At 34.7% G+C, this 20,196-nt stretch overlaps 3 protein-coding genes across 4 annotated transcripts; 2 read left to right on the forward strand and 1 right to left on the reverse strand.

Annotated features, from left to right (window-relative positions):
- Positions 1-2,648: 2,648 nt before the first annotated feature.
- LOC111010840 (zinc finger CCCH domain-containing protein 23) lies at positions 2,649-4,298 on the forward strand. Its single transcript, XM_022284449.2, has one exon. The coding sequence runs from the start codon at positions 2,902-2,904 to the stop codon at positions 3,940-3,942; it is 1,041 nt and encodes a 346-aa protein (XP_022140141.1). The 5' UTR covers positions 2,649-2,901; the 3' UTR covers positions 3,943-4,298.
- A 3,158-nt stretch (positions 4,299-7,456) lies between these two features.
- On the reverse strand, positions 7,457-10,108 carry LOC111010434 (AslB (DUF239)). The gene is made up of 7 exons (XM_022283862.2): positions 9,896-10,108; positions 9,725-9,811; positions 8,756-8,977; positions 8,506-8,667; positions 8,359-8,412; positions 8,128-8,274; positions 7,457-7,996 (listed from the first exon to the last, which is right to left on the reverse strand). Exons 1-7 carry the CDS (start codon positions 10,073-10,075, stop codon positions 7,616-7,618), a joined length of 1,233 nt encoding a protein of 410 aa, XP_022139554.1. The 5' UTR covers positions 10,076-10,108; the 3' UTR covers positions 7,457-7,615.
- A 3,965-nt stretch (positions 10,109-14,073) lies between these two features.
- Positions 14,074-18,353, forward strand: LOC111010438 (glycosyltransferase BC10). 2 transcript variants are annotated; one of them, XR_002601356.2, is made up of 3 exons: positions 14,074-15,148; positions 15,936-17,336; positions 18,022-18,353. XR_002601356.2 is itself a non-coding variant. In XM_022283880.2 (2 exons), exons 1-2 carry the CDS (start codon positions 14,627-14,629, stop codon positions 16,572-16,574), a joined length of 1,161 nt encoding a protein of 386 aa, XP_022139572.1. In that variant the 5' UTR covers positions 14,074-14,626; the 3' UTR covers positions 16,575-18,353. The 2 variants fall into 2 exon arrangements, 1 of the variants encoding a protein (XP_022139572.1); XM_022283880.2 differs by having other exon boundaries at positions 15,936-18,353.
- The last annotated feature ends 1,843 nt before the right edge of the window (positions 18,354-20,196 follow it).

The raw sequence follows: 20,196 nt of genomic DNA on the forward strand, positions 1-20,196 counted from the left end.
TCATTGAAGGTCGGGTAATTTGCTTTTAACCCGTACATATGTTTATAAAGCTTGGCGACAGCATTATTGCCGTTCATTTCCTAAAGAAAGCGTTTGGCCTTCCGAACTGATGTCGTAAAGTAGCCAATAAAGACTTGAATTTTATTTGGTATCTAAAATTTTAGAATCTTTTTTTTTTCTTTTGGATTTACTTTCTACTTCTTCTTTAGAAACATTTTTTTTATTCATAGTTTGTTATTGGGTTAAGTTAATTGTTAGTTGACTCAGTAAAAAGATGATCGATAGTTAATGTGAATGTGTAGATTATTGATCTCATATCATTGTAGTTCGGTCTATTGTCGTTCTTAACCTAATTAAACATTTTCTATAATAAGTACATGGTCATATTATTGATGAATCATTTCTCGTTCACTTTAACATGTTTTAACTATGTCATATTTCTGTTATGTCAATTAATAGTCAACTTAATCAAATCCTAAATAAAAACCAAATTCAAGTCTCACACAAAATTGTCACTAAAGAAACTTTATGTGTCAATAGTATTACTTTTGGAACTCAAATGACAAAAAAAAAAAAAAAAAAAAAACTCCACAAGGCAGAATAATGCAATTTTCGATGCTCGAGGTTCAAGTAGAAATTAAGTACAACCTACATGTAATAGAAGTGTAATTTTCTTTAAAAAAAATCGAATTATAAATTTAGTACTTACCAACTTTGTGACTATACCTTCTTAATGTATATATCTTTAAAAATTAACAAGTTTATAATATCGATGTTGTTGTCTAGTTTTGACTTAACATATTTGCTATACTAAAAAGTGACACGAAAGGTGACAAATTAGAGCCTATCAAGAGGATTACATAAGGATGATCAAGTTAGGAAAATAAGTGAACAATAATATAGCTGCCATTAAGTGGCTCACTCATATTAGAACACTTAAAAATATGGTAGCTCATTAATGAACACACTCATCACGTCAACATTAATCAAAATAGAGTTTATCACATAAACCTATTATAGATAAAATTAAAAATTTACACACCCAAATATTATTATTATATTTTCAATGTAATCACTAACGACGAAATAGATATCATTATCAAAATATAAGGACTGAAAATCTGTCACAATCAAAGGTGGCGAAAGATTGTATGCGTTAACTGTACCTGAAAGTTACCTCCACCCCATCTTATCAAAGGGAGAAAAGTGGAATAAGAAAATAAATTTATTTAAAGAGGGAAAAAAATTATTTTTGATTATTATTATTATTATTTTGTTTGTTGTCGTATCGGCTTGTAAAGTGGATTTTATGAAACGAATTCCTTATTCGTCAAGTTGTCGCCATCCGAGTTTACTAGATCAAAATTATTAATTCATAGCGTTGACAATACCATTATTGCCCCACAAAGTCAAACACGTGTATGTTAGATATTTACTCCCGTGTGAGTGCATACACGCAAGCATACCCTATCGGATAGAGCTTACCATCGATGGTTGAATTTAAATTTTAAATCAATTATTATAATATCCCGGAGGAAACAAAATAAGAGAAAAAGACGGGTAGTTGGTAGGGACTTTGGATCATGGAGATCTCGAGGAGCAGACACACAAAGCCACTGGTGCCACGTATACACATCAGTACTCGTGGCTGGAGTGTCAGAGAAGGGACCGCCACATCACTCTCTATTGTGGGTCCCGCTGCCCGCGTGGATATACAGATATTCGAGCCCGCTCAATAGCGACACGTGGACTGACTGTACAAGATTATCCATCCACCTCGCAGCTGATATTTCTGTGTGGGACCCGGAATTGTAAAATTATATCACTTGATCCAATTGCCTTCTGCATTTTTTTTTATTCCTTTTACGAAAAAGAAGTAAAAATTAAGAACTGAAAATTTGAAAAGACACTTACAAAAATTTAAAATTTTGTAGATCAAATATGTAAATTAACCTAAAAATTAAATAAATTGAATGGGTGTCTATATCAAATTAATTGAACCATTATAAATGTGTTAATAAAAAAGGGTACTTGGAAAGAACACAAATTAGTTCAGAAAAATAGTTGCAACAGGAGAACGAGAGTCTATTTAGTTGTGTGTTTGGGGGATGGGGGGCATTTGTCGCGGTGTGCATGCGTGGAGATTACTGATTTGGCCTGGCAAGATAACTCCATAAAACCGACAAAACGCAATTGGTTTTCACTTTTCAGCGGGGGCAAGGGAAATTTTTTTGATCTTGGTTTGTAAAACTGTTAAATTTGGTATACAGGAAAAATGTTGGCACCCGTCTGATGCCAATTAATGCGGCATTTATGAGAATTAATTAAAATTAGGCCATAGAATATTATTAGACCTAAACAAAACAACGACCCCCCTTGCTGTAAGTATTCATTATATTTACCTACCCTTCTCCTTTACAACTACTTTAATTAAAGAGAAGAGCTGCTTACAAGTCGTTTCCATAGCATTTGAATTATTTTTTATTTACTTTTCTATGTTCATGCTTTATATTTTTTATTATATTGAACTAAAGAAATCATAATATATAGTTTTAAAAATTTAGATGAAAAGAAAAAGAACTGAAGAAGGACCAATTTGTGATTTAAAAATAAATGGAAAAGAAAATCGGTGGGACGATTTGTATATATTATAATATAAATCAGTGGGAGTATTGAAAACGGTGGGGGCGCCTACACCGTAGTATTGACGTTTTCCCTGAGAGATAAATATTTTAACCTAACCACACAAGTCGCTAACCCATCCACGGTTAAAAACCAACTCCCCTCTCTCTCTCTATCTCCTCTCTCTCTCTCTCTCTCTCTCCTCCTTTTCGTGGGTTTATATGTCCGAAGCCGACCCTCCTCTTCATCCACAGACACAGAGTTGGCCGGAGCTGAAAAATGATGATCAGCGAACGGACTAGATTCAATCACACAATTGAAGTCCCCCAATGGGACCCACTCGAAGACCACCCTCTGACCGGAATCTCTTCACCGGTTTTCGTCGCCGGAGTTGACTCCAATTTCATCGACTCCTTCGCCGCCATTCACCGTTTCCTTCCGTCAAACGACTATGCGGCGGTGGATTCCGACGAATTTGATGTGGCGGCGGCGGTGGACGGGTTTTCCTGCGACCATTTCCGGATGTTCGAGTTCAAAATCCGGAGATGCGCGCGTGGCCGGTCCCACGATTGGACAGAGTGTCCCTACGCGCACCCCGGCGAGAAGGCTCGCCGGAGGGATCCGAGGAAGTATCACTATTCCGGCACGGCGTGCCCCGAGTTCCGGAAAGGGAATTGCAAGAAAGGGGATTCGTGCGATCTCGCTCACGGGATTTTCGAGTGCTGGCTCCACCCGGCTCGGTACCGGACTCAGCCGTGTAAGGACGGACTCGCCTGCCGCCGCCGCGTCTGCTTTTTCGCCCACTCGCCGGAGCAGCTCCGTGTCCTGCCCAGGACTCCGGTTTCGGCCGATTCCGTTGATGGGTCGTCTCGAATTGCACTCGCATTCGACTCGTATTTGGCGAAGGCCTCGTTCGTGACGTCGCCCACTTCGATTCTATCCACGCCGCCCGATTCACCTCCGTTGTCGCCGAATTGCCCCCAAATCGGCGGCGGGTCGTTTAATTCGATGAATGGGATCGTTGCTTCTATGCATAAGCTACAAATTGGGAAATCGAAATCAAGCCCTCAATGGGGGGTTCAGATGGCACAAGGTCTCTGTTCTCCGTCCGGCGGTGGTTGTGGTTTCTACAGCTCGCCGACGACTCCGACGACCGGAAAATACGAGTTGTGGGGGAAAAACTACGTGGAAGAACCGGCGATGGAGAGAGTGGAATCTGGGAGAGACCTTCGAGCCAAAATGTATGCGAAACTGAGCAAAGACAACTCGGTGGAGCAGCTGACACCCGATGTCGGGTGGGTCTCGGAGCTACTAAAGTAAATAAAAAAGAACATATTTTGATTCGAAATCGGTGGCCTTTTGGGGTTTCTTTTCTTTAAGTCTGTGAATACTGATTTTGGTGGATTTCTTGAATTTTCAGCGTGTAAGGGGGGTTTTGATTAACAGGGGAAAGAAATTAAGGAGTGCGATGGTATCATCTGTTTTTTTGTGGTTCAGAATTGAAAAAGGGGATGATGTCTGTCTATATGTTGTTGTACATATGAAACGATGGGATTTTTAGGGCTGCAGAAGTAAGTACATAAGAAGGGTTGTCGGCTGGGGTTTGATTTAATTTTTAACTGTAATCATATTTTCGAATTTTAAGTAAAAAAATCTCTCTTCTTGAGTTCTTGTTAGCCTCATCTCACCGTCAAATCACTCATCAAAATTCACTTGAAATGATCTTCTAATTTGTCCGCTCCGATAACAAATGTTACCAAAAGAGGATGTTTTTTGGGGGGGGGCCTAGAATTTGTGTGCGTGAAAATGAAGAGAGGGATGTAGATAAGGTTTGTGACATGGAAAATTTAAGTTGCAAAATTAGATTACTCACCAACTCCAAGGCCAAGGCGTCCTTATCTGGAAAAAATCTTTTTTTTTTAATTTTATTTGTGTGTGTGTGTGTGTGTGTTAATGTTTGTGTAAGGAGTTGGGCAGTTGCATTTTCCTTTTTTTGGTGATAAATTATAAAATCCGCAATGTGTAAGATTTGAAGAGGACAGGATCGGATATGGTCAAGACAAGAGAGTGAGAGAGCCCACAATAGCACCACTTGGGGTGGGGTGGGGTCCTCCTCTCCAAAAAGGCAAAAATTTTCTAATTCATTGTTCCTCGTTTGCTTCAACATAAAGGATGTAGATGAGGTTAAATTATTGGATACCTTCTTTTAGTCAATATACGTTTTAATTGTATTTTCATGAAACTATAATAAATTGATTTATTGGTCTAAAATGGTTAAGATAAGCCAAATATGATTTAGAATGAATGAGTTTAAATTTAATGATGATCGTAGTATTTATTTGACAACCATATGTACTAGAGTCAAGTAAGTGTCCCATGAAATTAATTGAAGTACATGTAAATTGATTCGGACACTATTCACAAATATTAAAATAGTTCTCAAACGGAACTTAAATAATGACACATAGCTTATCTCATCCAAAACTTCTTAATTTATTGGCATAAACACTATTTTCTAAACTCAAACTTCCTAGAACCCTTCACTTAAATTCCTTTTTTTTTTTCATTTAGTACAACATGCAGGGTGGGATATCGAACTCACATCCTCTTGGTTGGAGATATATGTCAATTACCGAGCTATGCTCGCTTTGTCCACTTGAATTCTTAAGTCTTACTTAAAATATCAAATTAACTATGCAATTTAACTAATGTCTTAAATGTCGATGTTAATAGCAATGTTGAGATCTTAATTTTATTAAAATATTGATAAAATGTCGATATCGAAGGATATTTATGAAAAAGTTATAAAAATATAAAATTCGTAACAAATATTTAAATTAACAGGAAAATGATTAATATTAATATTATGTGTATATTACTGATATTTTTTTAATATTTTATCAAATTATTTTGTAATACTACAGTAAATATAAGCATAGAAATGTCGAAATATCAACTAATTTTTAATGCTACAAAATAATATATAACTGTTAAAGGAAGATCTGTCAAACAACATCCAAGAATCTTGTTTACTCGGCGAGTCCGTTTGTTGATGTGTTGTGTGAAAGTCAGCATCAAATATTCGTTGAAAATGATGCGGCCCGCCCTCTCAACCTGGTTGGATACAAAAGTCGAATGATCCTCAACCAGGAATACGACTCTCGAACCTCCAATTTATGGATATGCAATCTCGTGACCAAACAAGAGACACAAACCACGTCCGTCCGATCTTATCTGATCTACCACATGTGTCTCTTGGCAAAAGGGAAAAAAAAAAGGACAAATTTTGAGGGCATAATATGGATAAGTGGGCCTTTGTCCAAGCCCAATGTTATTTTCAGACAACAGTCAGACATCTTTGTCTCATTCCCACCTCTATTTGCTTTGTGAAAGATCGTGTCTCTCGTTTTATGTTACAATTCATACATTTGTTAAATAAATCTTCCTCTCATTGTTCCACCTCCGATATTCGAATTTACAATTTTTTAGTTAATTATTTCAATTCATTTAATAATTTTGGACAAATATTCTTCTTATTAATTCTTATGACTTTCAAAATTCAAATATTATGATTGTTGTTTTTCTGTTTCATTGATAACGGTTTAATATTTATCATTTTATACTTCATGTTTATCGTTCCCTTGAAACAATTTCTTATTTACTGTTTTTATTTTCTTTTTATTGACAGTTTTTAATATTTATTATATATGTATTGTAAATTAAGAATCATAGGATAGTATTTTATTTATGATTTAAAAAGAAATTATGAATAAGAACAGAGACGAAAAAAAAAGTTGTTTTAAAATTTCTATACAATTTTATAAACGTTCATTCAAATGAGAAAATTAATGGTTACAAAATGCTTATGTTTCTAAAATTGAAAATGAAAAACAAAACACAAGAAATATAAAATATTATCAAATAGACTCTAACCTATTCCAAGTAGCTTATAATATTGATCAGATAAATTAACAAAATATATGTTTACATTAAAATTCGTTTAAATAATTTAAAATTTTAATAAAAGTCAAATATTAAAATAGTTTTTTTTTTGGTCCAGGCAAATTTTAAAGATTAATATAGAATATTTGATAGTTTAAGAATCAAATAAAAGTAAGCATACAAATTTAAGAATTAGAATATGATTTAAACTTTTTATTTTTCATCTGAGCTTGTTTTGCGGAATTATAGTAGGGAGTGATAAATAATAATTATTTTTCTAATTATGAATTTGTGTTTTTTTTTTTTGAAGAAAAGTTTATTTTAAGTGGCATCCGCGTGAAAAACAAATTCTTTCTATTCTCTTCACTTTGTGTGTGTGTTTTTTTTCAACTTTAATTTCCCCCTACAAAATTCTATTTTGGTTTCATTGCATTAGAATGCCAATTTGAAATTGAGTTTCCTCAATTCAAAATCTTTTTGATTTTGAAAAAAAAAAGTCTCTTTGAATTGGACTATAGTTTTTAAATCGAGATAAAATAGAAAAAAAACTACAATCAAAATAGAAATTATAAAATTTTTAAAAAACTTAAAACGACAAACAAGAAATATGGATAACTAAAAAGACATCCATCATTCAACTCTAAATTATTTAAAATTTTGACGTATTGTAAAGTTATTTATTTTAATTTTAGTTTAAATTAAAAGAACTCCTTAGGTTGATTTATTCAATATTCTTAACGGTTTATTTCCTTTAAATGTTTATTTACATTATTAAAAAAAAGTTTAAAATTTTAGTACATTATTTTTTTTTTTAAAATCATCCATTAAAAGTGAGCTTAAGCTTAGTATAACTTTGAAAATAGTGAAAAATAGTTTTTTAAGTAGTAAAAAACCTTTGGATTATATTTGATTACATGGTCAAAATCCTCCAAAATCTTAGAACTATTTAAAGCGCAACCTTATTATTGGGCCCGACCGAGTAAATGCAGGCCCAAACTGAACAATTTTTATTAATTATGAAAATGATGTGTTTAAAACGGAGGGTCGAGATTCAATGGCAGTCGCGGCTGAGACCCGGGCCGCCGTAGAAAAATACCGGTTCGGTGGTGTATGTTCGTTGGTAATTTTCAGCAGAGTAGCAAGACGGTTCGTCGGCCCAAACTCCGACTCGCTGGGGGTACTTCAACTGCAGCGAATAATCAAGGATTCTGGGATGTTTCACAAAGCTGGAGTCGCCGTAGCGGGCGGAGGCGTAATCGCCACTGCCCATGTCCGTGCCGGTGTGCGGCGTTTTCTTCAGGTTTGAGCTGAAAACTTCGCCGCCCCATTCCGCCAGCGTCGCGCTGTGGCTCAGATACCCGAACAGCGCCGGCGGCCAATACCCCACCGGCTTTCCTTGCATCTTTAGCCACCAGTTGCTTGACTTTGGATCCTGCATAAGTACAATATTTAGATTCATTCGTTTGGTAAATTTAATTATGAAAAGTTTTGGAGAATAATATTTAGAAAAATAAGAGAGAGAGTGAGAGAATTAAAGAAGGGTTATGAAGTTAAAGAGGATACCATGAAGATGCCAATAGAGATGAAGAATTGTTGTCCACCGCGGCTGGACAATGGCTCGATGGCTCCACCAATGGCCACACCCGGGTTAGTTTGGACGAATCCACTGCAAGTTAGATCAAAGCACCCTGTCGAGCTGTACGAGTCCGCCTGCCCCCAAATTCACCAAATCAAATTAATAATTCTCTTCTCTTTTCCTAAAATTCAAATTTTAATTCTCCCAAAATTACTTACTGTCCAATACAAACTAAATCGAGTTTTTGTATCTCCGTATAACCTGGGATTCACCTGTAACAATCAAATTAATTACAATTTAAGAAAATTGAAAATCAAATTAGCTTGTTAATTAGGATAGTTATATCATTATTAAAACGCACGAACCACCCAGCCAGCTTCAACGCTGTCAAATTTTTCAGAAGGTCCATTTTTGAGCCATATTTGAGAGGCCGTGAAGTCGTTTGGCAAATCAACTTTAGGGTTCCAAACGTTAATATCTCCTGATGCTCCGATGTAGTTCATTCCTGCTGTAACTAAGATCGCCGTCTGTGATATATATGACACGAAATTTTTAAAACGTAAAACAGCCAGAAAAATCATCTGAGAAGTTGGTTTTTTGAATTTTTTGGCTTACAGAACGATTGATTTCTGCCCCGAGTTTGCTCCCATAAGCAAATTTCTTCCCAAAATCATCTATAGAATTGGTTCTCAATAAGTCTTGTGTTTGAACCCTGCGGATGGGAATCGTTCCTTCGGTACAACTCCCACTTCTTTGCCATGTTTGAAATGGAATGGATCGAAACGACTCGTTTTGTGCGGTCGACATGTCCGACTCAAAATCGAAATTGGGTTTCATCTGCTTGCATGTGAGTGTTAAGCATATAGACAAAGATCAGATTTTATTGTAACATATCTGCTTTAAATTTTGGATTACGTGGTCATTATGTTCAACATGGTATCATTTGTATTTGAACTCCTTTAACGTCATTTCTACTAATTAATATTGATAATTGTTTGTTAGACTTTCTCTAATTTCCATATTTTTACCAGGTGAGGAAGGTTGTTAATAAATATAATATGAATAAAATATTACACATAAAAATAAATCATTTTTTACTATAAACTTTTAATTTTATCAAATTTAGACTTTAGACTAATGAGAAGAGTAATATTTGATTTAGTGTTGAAACTTTACCTCTCGACCTATGAACATTTATTAAAAAAATATATTATCACATGTATTCAATAAATTATAAAAGTTGCTAGGAATATGACATCAAAGTCGTATTTTTTTGTTAAAATGCATGAATTTTTTAAGATTTATTCGAGTGAATTTGTTTCATTATGGAGTTCAATTTGATTAAATTTGAAAGTGTAAAATGAAAAATTAATATACCTAGATAAATTTAGAGGGCTATTTTCTCAAGATCAAGGGCATGTTTGGGAGTTTAGCCATTTTTAAAAACAAATTACATATGATGGCTAAACACCCTAATATTTAACGGAATCGATTTTGACAATGACAAAATTACTTCCAAACACACGTGTTAGCAAAATGTGCACAAAAATACATGAGAAATGAGAGATGAAATTAGAAGTGAACCTGAATGGTATGGTTTTTTAGAGCTGGATGGTCAAAGGCAGGCTGGTTGTAAATGTCAATGCAGTCGAAAATATCTCCATCTTCACTCTGCAAATTAAACATAAATTAGCTGGGTAATTAATTTCTAAACTTTTAACAAATTAAACAAATATGGGAATATCAAATGAATACATGGATGGTCTTGATGGCAGGCTTATTCAGAAGTTTCAACTTCTTCTGAATAATCTCCATAGAATTTTGTTCTCTTCCTTCTGAATTCCTCCCCATATTGGCTGCTGCTGCAGCATCGTCTAAAATGGCAGCAACAGCCAATGCCACTGCCACCAAAATCACTCCATTTTTCTTCCCCATTTCCCCCAATACCAAAAAGTTTCGATTTTTATTTTTTCCTTTTCTGGTTTGAAATAGAGAGCCAAGAGAAGCCAAATATATATACACGAAATCCGATTCTGCCAAGTCATCAGGTGGCTGAATGTACATCCATTTGGAAGTTAAAACTGAATCTGAGAATTAAGAGAAACATAATAATAATAATAATGAGAATGGCAGAATAGGAAATGCCAGCAAAATTATTGAATCCATTATATTTCTTGGTAACTCATCTATCAATTTACCCCATATTGCTTTATTAACCACAGTTTTCTCTTGTGTAACAAGCTTTGATTTTGGAAGGTGAGGGAACCAGACACAACCACTTATGTCTCTTTCTGTAATTTTCTACCTTCCATAAGAAATAAAAAGTATTATTCGTTCTTTTTACACAGTGTTGTAAAGTGGTATACTTTCAAGACTTGTGTTAGTGTTAGTCATCGGTGATGTAGATAATACTTACTTCATGTCTAGCTAACTGCAAGAATTGATATGTTTGAGAGTGTTGATAGAATTAATTATTCTGGAAAAAGAGATTTAAGTATAATTGATTTCTCAATGACAAAAGTAAGAAATAAGTAAGGACTATTTAATCTTTTTTTTTTTTTTTTAAGAAAACCAATACGTACTGATTTATTCTTGAATAATATTTAAAAACGGGCCTCGGAGTTTAAATGGGCCTTCGAAAGCCCAATGCTACCTCGAGGCCAGATGTAATATGTATTCGAGGTTGAGAAGAAAGCTACGACGTCGTTTTCATTCGGTTCCTATTTAGGGGATTAGCTTTCTTTTTAACTTGAAAATTACAATTCCCATCGTCTGGTTATAATTAAAAGAGGAAATGAAGTGGGCCCATTTGTCTTTCTTTTTAAATTAATATTATTTTGCTACAAGTATTTTTAATTTAGCAGCAAACGAATTTGTTTTTATATAAAAAAGCAAAAAGTGGAGTACCCAAAGCAAAGCTACGCTGTAATCGAATAAATTTTTAACGAAAAACGGACCCGTATGTCGCTTTACTGCTTTAAAAAATATTCCATTGAAAAAACATATTCCTTTTTAAAAGGAAAAAAAACTACAGAGAAGATCTGAACCATTGAATTCTAGATCAACGGTTCGATGTTGAGGAGCGGGACCAATTGATTCATATAGGAATTTCACTCCATGCATAAAGTTAATACGAATTTTTTAAATGTCAGAAACTTTTTATTCTTTTAAATTAAATATAGCATGATATATATCATATTTTATGGTACAATTGAAACTATCGTTACCGGCTTGGTGGGCCATGTATGTACAGACAAGCGTTGATCGAGTACAGCACTTCCTTGATAATGTCGCCCTTCTCGTTTCCATTATTTTTTTCGTTTTCTGAGTGATTAAATTCATCGACTAATTTTTTAGGATAGGAACATAATTATTTTTAATTATCTTAACTCTTTAAATCAATGAGCCACCCCATGATTTTTGGTACGATGATTCTTTCATCATCTAAGACTTTGATTTATCTACTAAAATATCGTCCGTCTGCACCCACGATCCCAACATCAAAATTTCATCTTTCATCTTTGTCTAAATTATGGGTTTACGTTTGGTTTCAATTTAGTTCTTATAACTTTTGATATTTCTAATATTAAATTTCCTAAAAAGTTCACAATTGTAGTACATAACATGTGTACTTTTCAAACATGTGATGTATCCTGGGTTAAATGTTGTGAAAACTGGAAAACGTGTCCATTAAAAAATTGTCTGAGATTTGATAAATTTAGAAATATTTTGAGATTTTAACTAAATAATTGGGATTAAATTTAAACTTTAAAACCATACTAAAAAATACAAACTATTAGAACTAAAATGGCAACTCAATCTTTTATACTTTTATACTCTCTCTTCTCAAATGTGAAAATTAAGAATTATAGACATACATTTTAAATTCAATTTCGATCTCTTGGTAATTTGATTGATTGTTCTTTTTTTTTTTAAATAACAACTTGAAATTTAGAATCGACTCATTAAATGGTATATTTATTAATATTAACTAAATTTTAAATTAAACTATAATTAGAAGAATCGAGTTTTGAAGGTTAAGAACTAAAAAGTCAGAAAAAAAAGTCATCCATTAATTAGTATTCCGTGCAGTAAGTTTATTGCTATTTAAATCTTTATTGAATGCTTAATTATACACGAACCTACCCCAATTACGTATTGTGTTACCAAAATCATTAAAGAAACTTTAATTATATGATATGCATAAAAGTGATGCATTAAATTTTATTTATTTACATATTCCACAATATTCTCTTGAAAATAAAATAAAATAAAGTTCAACATGGCGAGAATGAACAATAAGATCCAAAAATATATAATATTTTAATTAGTCGACAATATTTAAGTTGGCCAAAAAAGAGAAGATAGAGATGACAAGAGCTAACTTAATTTTCTTTTTATTTATATTTCTATTTGTTTGTTAGCTGTTACACATTTTGATGGGACGAAACATAAGTGGTCATTGATCAGTTTTTTATCACTGAACTTAACAGTATTCCTAATTTTTTTATTTCAATATAGTTGATAAGTGTCTAACCTAATATGGTTAAGATTTTAAATGATTTATTTCTCAAAAAGAGAAAAAAAAGATTTTCAATGATTTAATATCTAAATGAAAAAATACAGCCGCAACGTAGATCAAAAAATTATGAGTTAAAAAAATGACCATTTCGTTTATTATTTTTTATTTTTAACTTTTGTAAAATAGAGCTCCATTTAATTTTATATTTTATGTTTTTGAAAACGAAACTGGATTCTATGCAAGTTTTAAGAAAGGCAATCTCATTTTTTTTCTAATATTCTATTTTTTTGACATATTTATCTCTAACAAATTTCTTTCTTAAATATTTGTCTTCTTAAATTTATCTAATAAATTTTATTTTTCTTTCTCTAACATTTTTACATTTTGAATATTTGTTATTATTTCTCTTTGTCTACAATTTTCATCTTTTATGTATTTTTATGTATTTTATTTTTTTGCTAACTCGTTTATCTTTATAAAATCTAATAATTTCATGAACTTTTCTCTCTATAATTTTTTTTAATAAATTTTCTTTCTCTTCCTAATTCATTTTTCTCAAAATTATATTTATTTTCTTATTCAATTTTCTTTTATTGTAACTTCTTTTTTACTTTTTTTTAATGTTATTTTTTTCTAATTTTTTCCTTAACATATATTTTTCTCTCAACTTTACTTTTTTTTTCTCTAAAATTTTTATCTTTTTGTCTTTCTTTTCTTTCACTATTTTTATTTTCAATATCTTTTTTCCATCTCTCTAGAATTTATCTTTAAAAAATTTATTTTCATCTCTTAAACTTGTATTTTCATGTCTTTACCTGTGTAAATGCATGTCCCAACCCGATCTCCAATTCTATTTTTTAAATAATTAATATACATTTTATTAACATATTTACTAAATTTGGAATAAAATATTAAATATATTTTAAAACCAATTATTTATACTACTAAATAATAATTATAAAAATAATTAATATATATTTATTACGTTTTTTTATTTTTAAATTCTAAAAATAATTTAAAAACAATTACAAACGGTAATTTTTCATGAATCTTGATTCTCGAGTCGAAGAATGGAGTGGAGACGGTGGATGAAAAATTTTCACAACCACGAAAATGAGAGAGTACATATTTATTCTCGATCATACATCATTATTATCTTTAGTCTACATATAATTTTCCATCTCTAATATATTCAATTTTTTAACATTTTAAAAATAGAAAACTAAAAATGATTACTAAACCGGTTTGATTTTGTCTATGTAGGCCAATTATTGCTTAACAATCTTAATCTAAATTAAAAATCATCAAATTACTTTATAATATATCTCTCCAAATTTTTAATTTCAAAATTTTCAAATTTATTTATTTATTTATTTTTGTTTTATAAAAGGGACGAGGGAAGCAAGAGAGAATGCGATGGCAAAGTAACCAAAACAAGAAGAAAAGTAAAGTGGAGAGTTCATATGGAAATCCCAATCATAATTCATAACAACAGACGGCCATTGACGTAACTGGCAAGCGCCATTCCTTCCAATCTGCGTGTCCGCAAATTCTGCAAAAACAGAGACATTCTTCAAATTTTCTCACATCATTTTTCTTTCTTTCTTTAATTGCATTCCTTTGCTTTCACCATCAACTTTCCCACTCCTCTCCACTCTTCTTCTTCTTCTTCTGCTCTCTGCCCAACTTCTTTCGCCGCCGCTGATCAATCCCTCAACTGGGTCTTCTTCATTCTTCATAACCCACCATGCACTCCCCAAATCGCCACTGTTTGATGTTCTGATTGTAGTTTCAGTTTCACGAGATTCCAATATTTCACCGATTTTCCTATTTTCTCGGCCCGCTCTTCCCTCCGGCAGATGAAAATTAGGATTTCTGGTTCGTTGGGTGCGAGGAGAAAAGCCGATAATCGGCGTGGAATTGAAGGGTAGCGCCCCAAAAGGCTGATTTCGATTCTAATCAAGATGCAATCCAGAGTTCTGCCATTGGAGGAAGGTAAAGACCCTGGACCTGTGAGCCGGACGAACCAAGCTAGGCCGTTGCCCTTGAGGTTACTTCAGCTATTCGGGTTGTTTCTGCTTCTTTGCGTTGCATTTTCGATTGTTAGTTTATATATGATCCGTCATTTTGGAATTGAGAGCGCTGTGACGACGGCGAAGGCCAATTTCCTTCCCTGTTTTGAGGCGTCGAATATTAGTTTAGGTCAGTGGATTAAGGCTCCTGCGGATTTGACGCACGCCATGACCGACGAGGAGTTGTTTTGGAGAGCCTCGTTTGCTCCTCGGATTCGAAACTACCCTTTCAAGAGGGTTCCGAAGATTGCCTTTATGTTCTTGACTAAAGGGCCATTGCCGCTTGCTCCACTCTGGGAGAGATTTCTGAAGGGACATGAAGAGTTGTTTTCAATTTACATTCATTCTCTGCCTTCGTTCAGGCCCAACTTTACACGTGCTTCTGCGTTTCATGGGAGACAAATTCCCAGCCAGGTGCGTTTTGGTTCAGAATAAATTTTGATTCAAATTGTGGTTTCCCATTTCTAATTGAAGCTTGTTTTGTGATGGGTTTGCTTGCTTGAACCAATCATTTCCTTATGAGCTCTATTGAGAATCATTTTTTGGTGCCGCCTTATTCTTTAAACTGCTGGTGCTTCTGTTCTTTATATAATAAGTTGAAATCAGTATTTATTCCCTTGTTTTTAACATGTCAAATGGTCAGAATGATTGTTGAATGGGCTTCTGATTGTAATTAGAATTGTAAAATGGATTCTGAATATGTACCATACACGCTTACATGCTCGAGCTAGGATTGTTGATCAGAATTTTATCCACAAAACACCTAGCAAATTCGATCTGTTTAAGGGCAGGAGCAGTTGAAATATCCCGACTCCATTTTCAACCTCCCAAGTCTTAAGATATGTATTAATCAGGATTTGGAATGGATAGGAAAAATCGTTGTGAACGTGAACAAACACCCTTGAAAATCTTGTGTTCAACTAGTAGTTTTCATTGGAGAAATGAAAACCTATGGCCAGAATGTTTCACTTTTTAAATCGTTGACTTAAAAATTTGAACTTGTGTGTTTTCAACATCTTTTTTCTATCCTCTCTCTCTTTCTGCATATTATGGTAGACAAAGTTTATGAACTACGATCCAAAATTGATAACTTTGGTTCTAAGTGCTGGCCATATTATTTATCTGTAATCCCTGTGATCATCCTCAACTCCAGTTAACCCACCAAGTTTTGTGATGCATATCTGTTGATTATTTTGGCCAGATTGCGGAATGGGGAAGAATGAGTATGTGCGACGCTGAGAAAAGACTCCTAGCCAATGCGCTGCTCGACATTAACAACAAGTGGTTCATTCTCGTCTCCGAGTCGTGCATTCCTCTCTATGATTTTGGTGTCATATACAACTACTTGAAGAAATCCAAATATAGCTTTGTGGGTTCGTTCGACGACCTTGGCCCTTACGGTAGAGGACGATACAGGTCTTACATGGCACCAGAGGTGAACATCACAGAATGGCGTAAAGGCTCCCAGTGGTTTGAAGTCAACCGCAAGCTCGCACTCGACATAGTGCAGGACACCAAATTTTACCAGAAATTCGAACAATTCTGTAGACCGCCATGCTACGTCGACGAGCACTATTTTCCAACCATGCTCACAATAGAAGCTGGAGAAGTTTTAGCCAACAGAAGCCTCACGTGGGTGGATTGGTCCAGAGGAGGCGCTCACCCCGCCACATTCGGAGGACACGACATCAAAGAAGAGTTCTTGGAAAGAGTTTTGGTGGGTCAGAACTGCAGTTACAACGACCACGCCTCCTCTGTTTGCTATCTCTTCGCGAGAAAGTTTGCACCGAGTTCGTTGCAGCCTTTGCTACATTTAGCAAAGGAATTCTTTGGATATTGAAGAATAATTTGGTAAATGAGGAGAATAGAGAAGCAGGGCATGGGCAGTAGAGTTCTAATCTATACACACATAGTAGGCAACGGATGAACACTAATTATCTGGAGATGGGATTCTCAGATTTTCATTTTTTTTTATGTTGTCAAACACAAGGCAGCTGACTAACCCAAAAGACGATACAAAAAATTCGGTGTTGAATGTTGATAGAATATGGAAGTGGAGGTGTGTTTCGAAATGTAATATCTTATTGAAGAGAAGAGAGTGTTAAATAAATGAAAGATGTTGTGTAGAGCAGAATGCAGAATACAGATGCAGAGAAGCAAATGTGATGGTTTTCCTTTTTCAAAGAAAGCGATTTTTGAAGTTGTGTGCACATGACAAGCACTTTTTAAAGAAGTGGTCACGCTTGCTTGCGAACATTCCAAGCGACAAGCGTCCAAATGCGCACGACTTTTTGGAAAAAAGAAATGTGTTTTTTAATCTGATCAAGCTCTGCTGTTTGTTTGCTATGAAACTGAAATTTGAGATGAAGAATCTGTTTCTTGGAAGGGGCCATCGTGAGGCCCATAACTTGAAATATTTTGGGCTGGAAAAGAGCAAAAACGTTGGCCCAGCTTTTGCTCGACAGAAGGCTTTTCCAATCTCCGACGCCGTATGCAGTGCACGGCCACGGCCGTCGGCCAGCTCCTCCTTCGGCTTCCAATGGCGGCACAGTTCTGATCTCTAATGTTCATGACCTCATGAGCTAGCTCTAAATCTTCGCAAGTTAGCTTTCTTTCTTCGTAATTTACTTTCTGTTTGCATGATTACTTGGATCATGTTCTACTCTAGCCCGTTATCCATGGTAGTGAAGTGGCCTTGAATGAGTATACTAGAGGATAATCTTATACTCTTTACAACATCTTCATTCCAATGTATAATTGCAGTCAAAGCCAGAGCTGTAGTCTTTATAAAGATATTGACATACAACCATTTTTTTATTTCATCAAATCCTCTTTGATTAGGGGTTCTTTTGACATATTGTGCTGTTGCAGGTGGGTAGATGTGAATGTGAAATGTGTAAGTGAATAGCTATGGATTCTTATTATTGCTTGTCCTGTACTGTGGTTAATTGTTAATTTACTACTACTAGCTACTATTGTGGACTGATGCAATCTTTCTCACTAGTTATGATATTTTCTAAAACAAAATTTCAGTTCAACAATGTTTGGGGTGAAGTTTAATGTTTTGATATGGATCTCAGTCTAGATATGCATATAATTTTATCTTCCATCTCGTGTGAATCGTCTGGAAGTTTAAATTTTGCATATTGATATCGCTGGTATGAGTACAACGTGTGAGGGTAGGGATTCGAGTTCACGATCTTTTGGTTGGAAATAGGTTTCTTAACCAGTTTAGCCATGTTTAGGAAATGGCAATTATTTTTATCTTCTATCTTCTTCCTCCACAGGGTTTATGACCAAATTCCACAGCCTTGGTGGGTTATTATCTCGAAGGGAAGCTGCACCAATGGCGGTGGATATTATCAAGCTACGGCAGAGGCGTTACTGTATGGAATTCTACAGCTGCAGAAGAAAATCAACGGACGCAAAGATTTCCTCCATTGGTGGTTTTCAAGTTTGTGGTTCAGACCGGGATTTTCAGCCCATTGGAGTTTACGTTTAAATGTTTAATTTATTCTTAAGTTTATTTTTATGTTGATCTAATTTTGGTTTTTTGAGCAAACCCCAGATTCTCAATTGAAGTTGACGGACTAGCTAAATATATCCTTGTCCTTGATAATTTTGTAATTTTTAAAATTCCTTCACAATGTTTCTTTCTTTTTTCTTTTTTTCTTCACAGGCGTTCATAATGTTTCTAAATTCTCTATAATAAAAAGTTATTGCAATTATTTAATAGCAAACTTTAGATGATAAAAGGATATGTAGGTAATTATTAATTGTAACATGGTACTAAAAAATATTATTATTATTATAATATGCATTACCACCTACTTTCATTAATTAACATTTATCAATCAGAATTACATATAATTACTTATTTATGAATTATTGGCTAAATATATTATGTTGTCCTATGTTGGGTTACTTTTTCAATTTAGTTACTATTATTTAAAAAGTCATGATTTAGTTCATTGTATTTTAGTAAATTTCAATTATACCAACTTATGTTAGTAGTATTAAATTCAGATTCAATTTTTAAATATGATATTTAACACATATTCGAAAAGACTGAAAACGTATAATATAACTCTATTTTTAATTGAATTTCATACTTTTAAATCACTAGATGATTGAAGTTCTGAAAATATCAATATTAGAAATTAAAACATATAATTGATAGTCAAAATAAGAATAATTTAATGATAATTGAGATATATTTTCAATTACATTTACCGGTAAAAAGTCATGGTATGTTATTTGCATAACCGAGCAATTTCACAAGGACCATGCCTCAGGGCTCAATCATACACCCGCCCCATTTTTGGCCAAAGACAACCTGTATTTTTGCCCTCACTGCCACGCGTTTCATTTGCATTGGCTCTCTCGCATTATTCGTTTGGTACGGTGGGCCCCAACAATATGAATTCCCCACTTTGGAGCTACGCTTACGTTTCAGCAGTTCAACAATTTCGCCGTAGTTGGTAATTTCGCCACGTCCACTTCCCCACGCGCCATCACAGTACGCGTGCCTCACGCCCATACCCCTCGTCGTCCGATCCATTTCGTTACCCCGCGCGATGACCGTCCGATTCGCTGAACACCTCGAGGCTAAACGACGACGTTAGGTAGCTGAAAGAAAGAAGAATGTGGACGGTGGGTGATCCACCCATCTGTGACTGGCGAACCAGGAAAATGAGCTGTCGCTCAACCAATGGCCAGCTCGTAAACTCCGGGCAGCTGCCCGCCCTGCCCGATTCCTCCCTCCTCCACTCGTTTTCAGCCGCCCTCTGTCTTTATATATACAGCCACTGCCCTTCCCTTTTCCGCTGTCCAAAGTTTCCTCTCCACTCTCAATTTTCTTCGCTCTACCATCTTTTTCTCTCTTTCCAAACCCTAAAAACTTCCTCCGGAATGGCCGCCGTCTCCAGGGCTTCTTTCATCGCCATTGTGGCCGTTCTAATCGCCGTGTTCTCCATCGCCGCCGCTCAATCCGTCGAGCCTCCCGCTCCCGCGCCAGCTTCTCCGGCCACCTCTGTCGTACCGTCGTTGAGCTTCGGTTGCGTCGCTGCTTTCGCCGCTCTCGTCTTCGGATCTGCCCTTAAAGCTTGAAATTACCATTGATAGGTGTACGCGTTTGTGATTTTAGCCATTTGTTCAGTTATGATGCTCGAGGAGGGATTTGATTTATTGACTATTATATTGAGTGTATAGGCCATGCTTCTCGGTGTTGATTAGGCTTTTACTAGATACTGCTGGTTTGAATTCCTGTATTCATTGTGTGTGTTCTCATTGCTATTTTTTATAATTATATATCGACATTATTTCTAGTAAATAAGTTATTTCAATTTTCTGTACTCTGTTTCATGAATATCTCCTCTTTTCTACTCTATTACTCCTTCAATTGGAAGTGGAACAGAACAACCATTATGTGGCTTAAAAGTCTTGAGTTATTTGAATTTCAG

The sequence above is a fragment of the Momordica charantia genome, assembly GCF_013281855.1.
Source record: "Momordica charantia cultivar OHB3-1 chromosome 11 unlocalized genomic scaffold, Mcharantia_2.0 BLBB01000011.1, whole genome shotgun sequence".
In the NCBI taxonomy this organism is placed as follows: Eukaryota; Viridiplantae; Streptophyta; class Magnoliopsida; order Cucurbitales; family Cucurbitaceae; genus Momordica; species Momordica charantia.

Excerpts from the sequence above, each read along its gene's own strand:
- LOC111010438 (XM_022283880.2), top strand. The coding sequence starts at position 14,627 with ATGCAATCCAGAGTTCTGCCATTGGAGGAAGGTAAAGACCCTGGACCT. Across the intron at positions 15,149-15,935 it reads GGAGACAAATTCCCAGCCAG|ATTGCGGAATGGGGAAGAAT; the intron begins GTGCGTTTTGGT and ends TATTTTGGCCAG.
- LOC111010840 (XM_022284449.2), top strand. The coding sequence starts at position 2,902 with ATGATGATCAGCGAACGGACTAGATTCAATCACACAATTGAAGTCCCC.
- LOC111010434 (XM_022283862.2), bottom strand. The coding sequence starts at position 10,075 with ATGGGGAAGAAAAATGGAGTGATTTTGGTGGCAGTGGCATTGGCTGTT. Across the intron at positions 9,812-9,895 it reads CTGCCATCAAGACCATCCAT|AGTGAAGATGGAGATATTTT; the intron begins GTATTCATTTGA and ends TTTAATTTGCAG. Across the intron at positions 8,413-8,505 it reads GCGTTGAAGCTGGCTGGGTG|GTGAATCCCAGGTTATACGG; the intron begins GTTCGTGCGTTT and ends TGATTGTTACAG.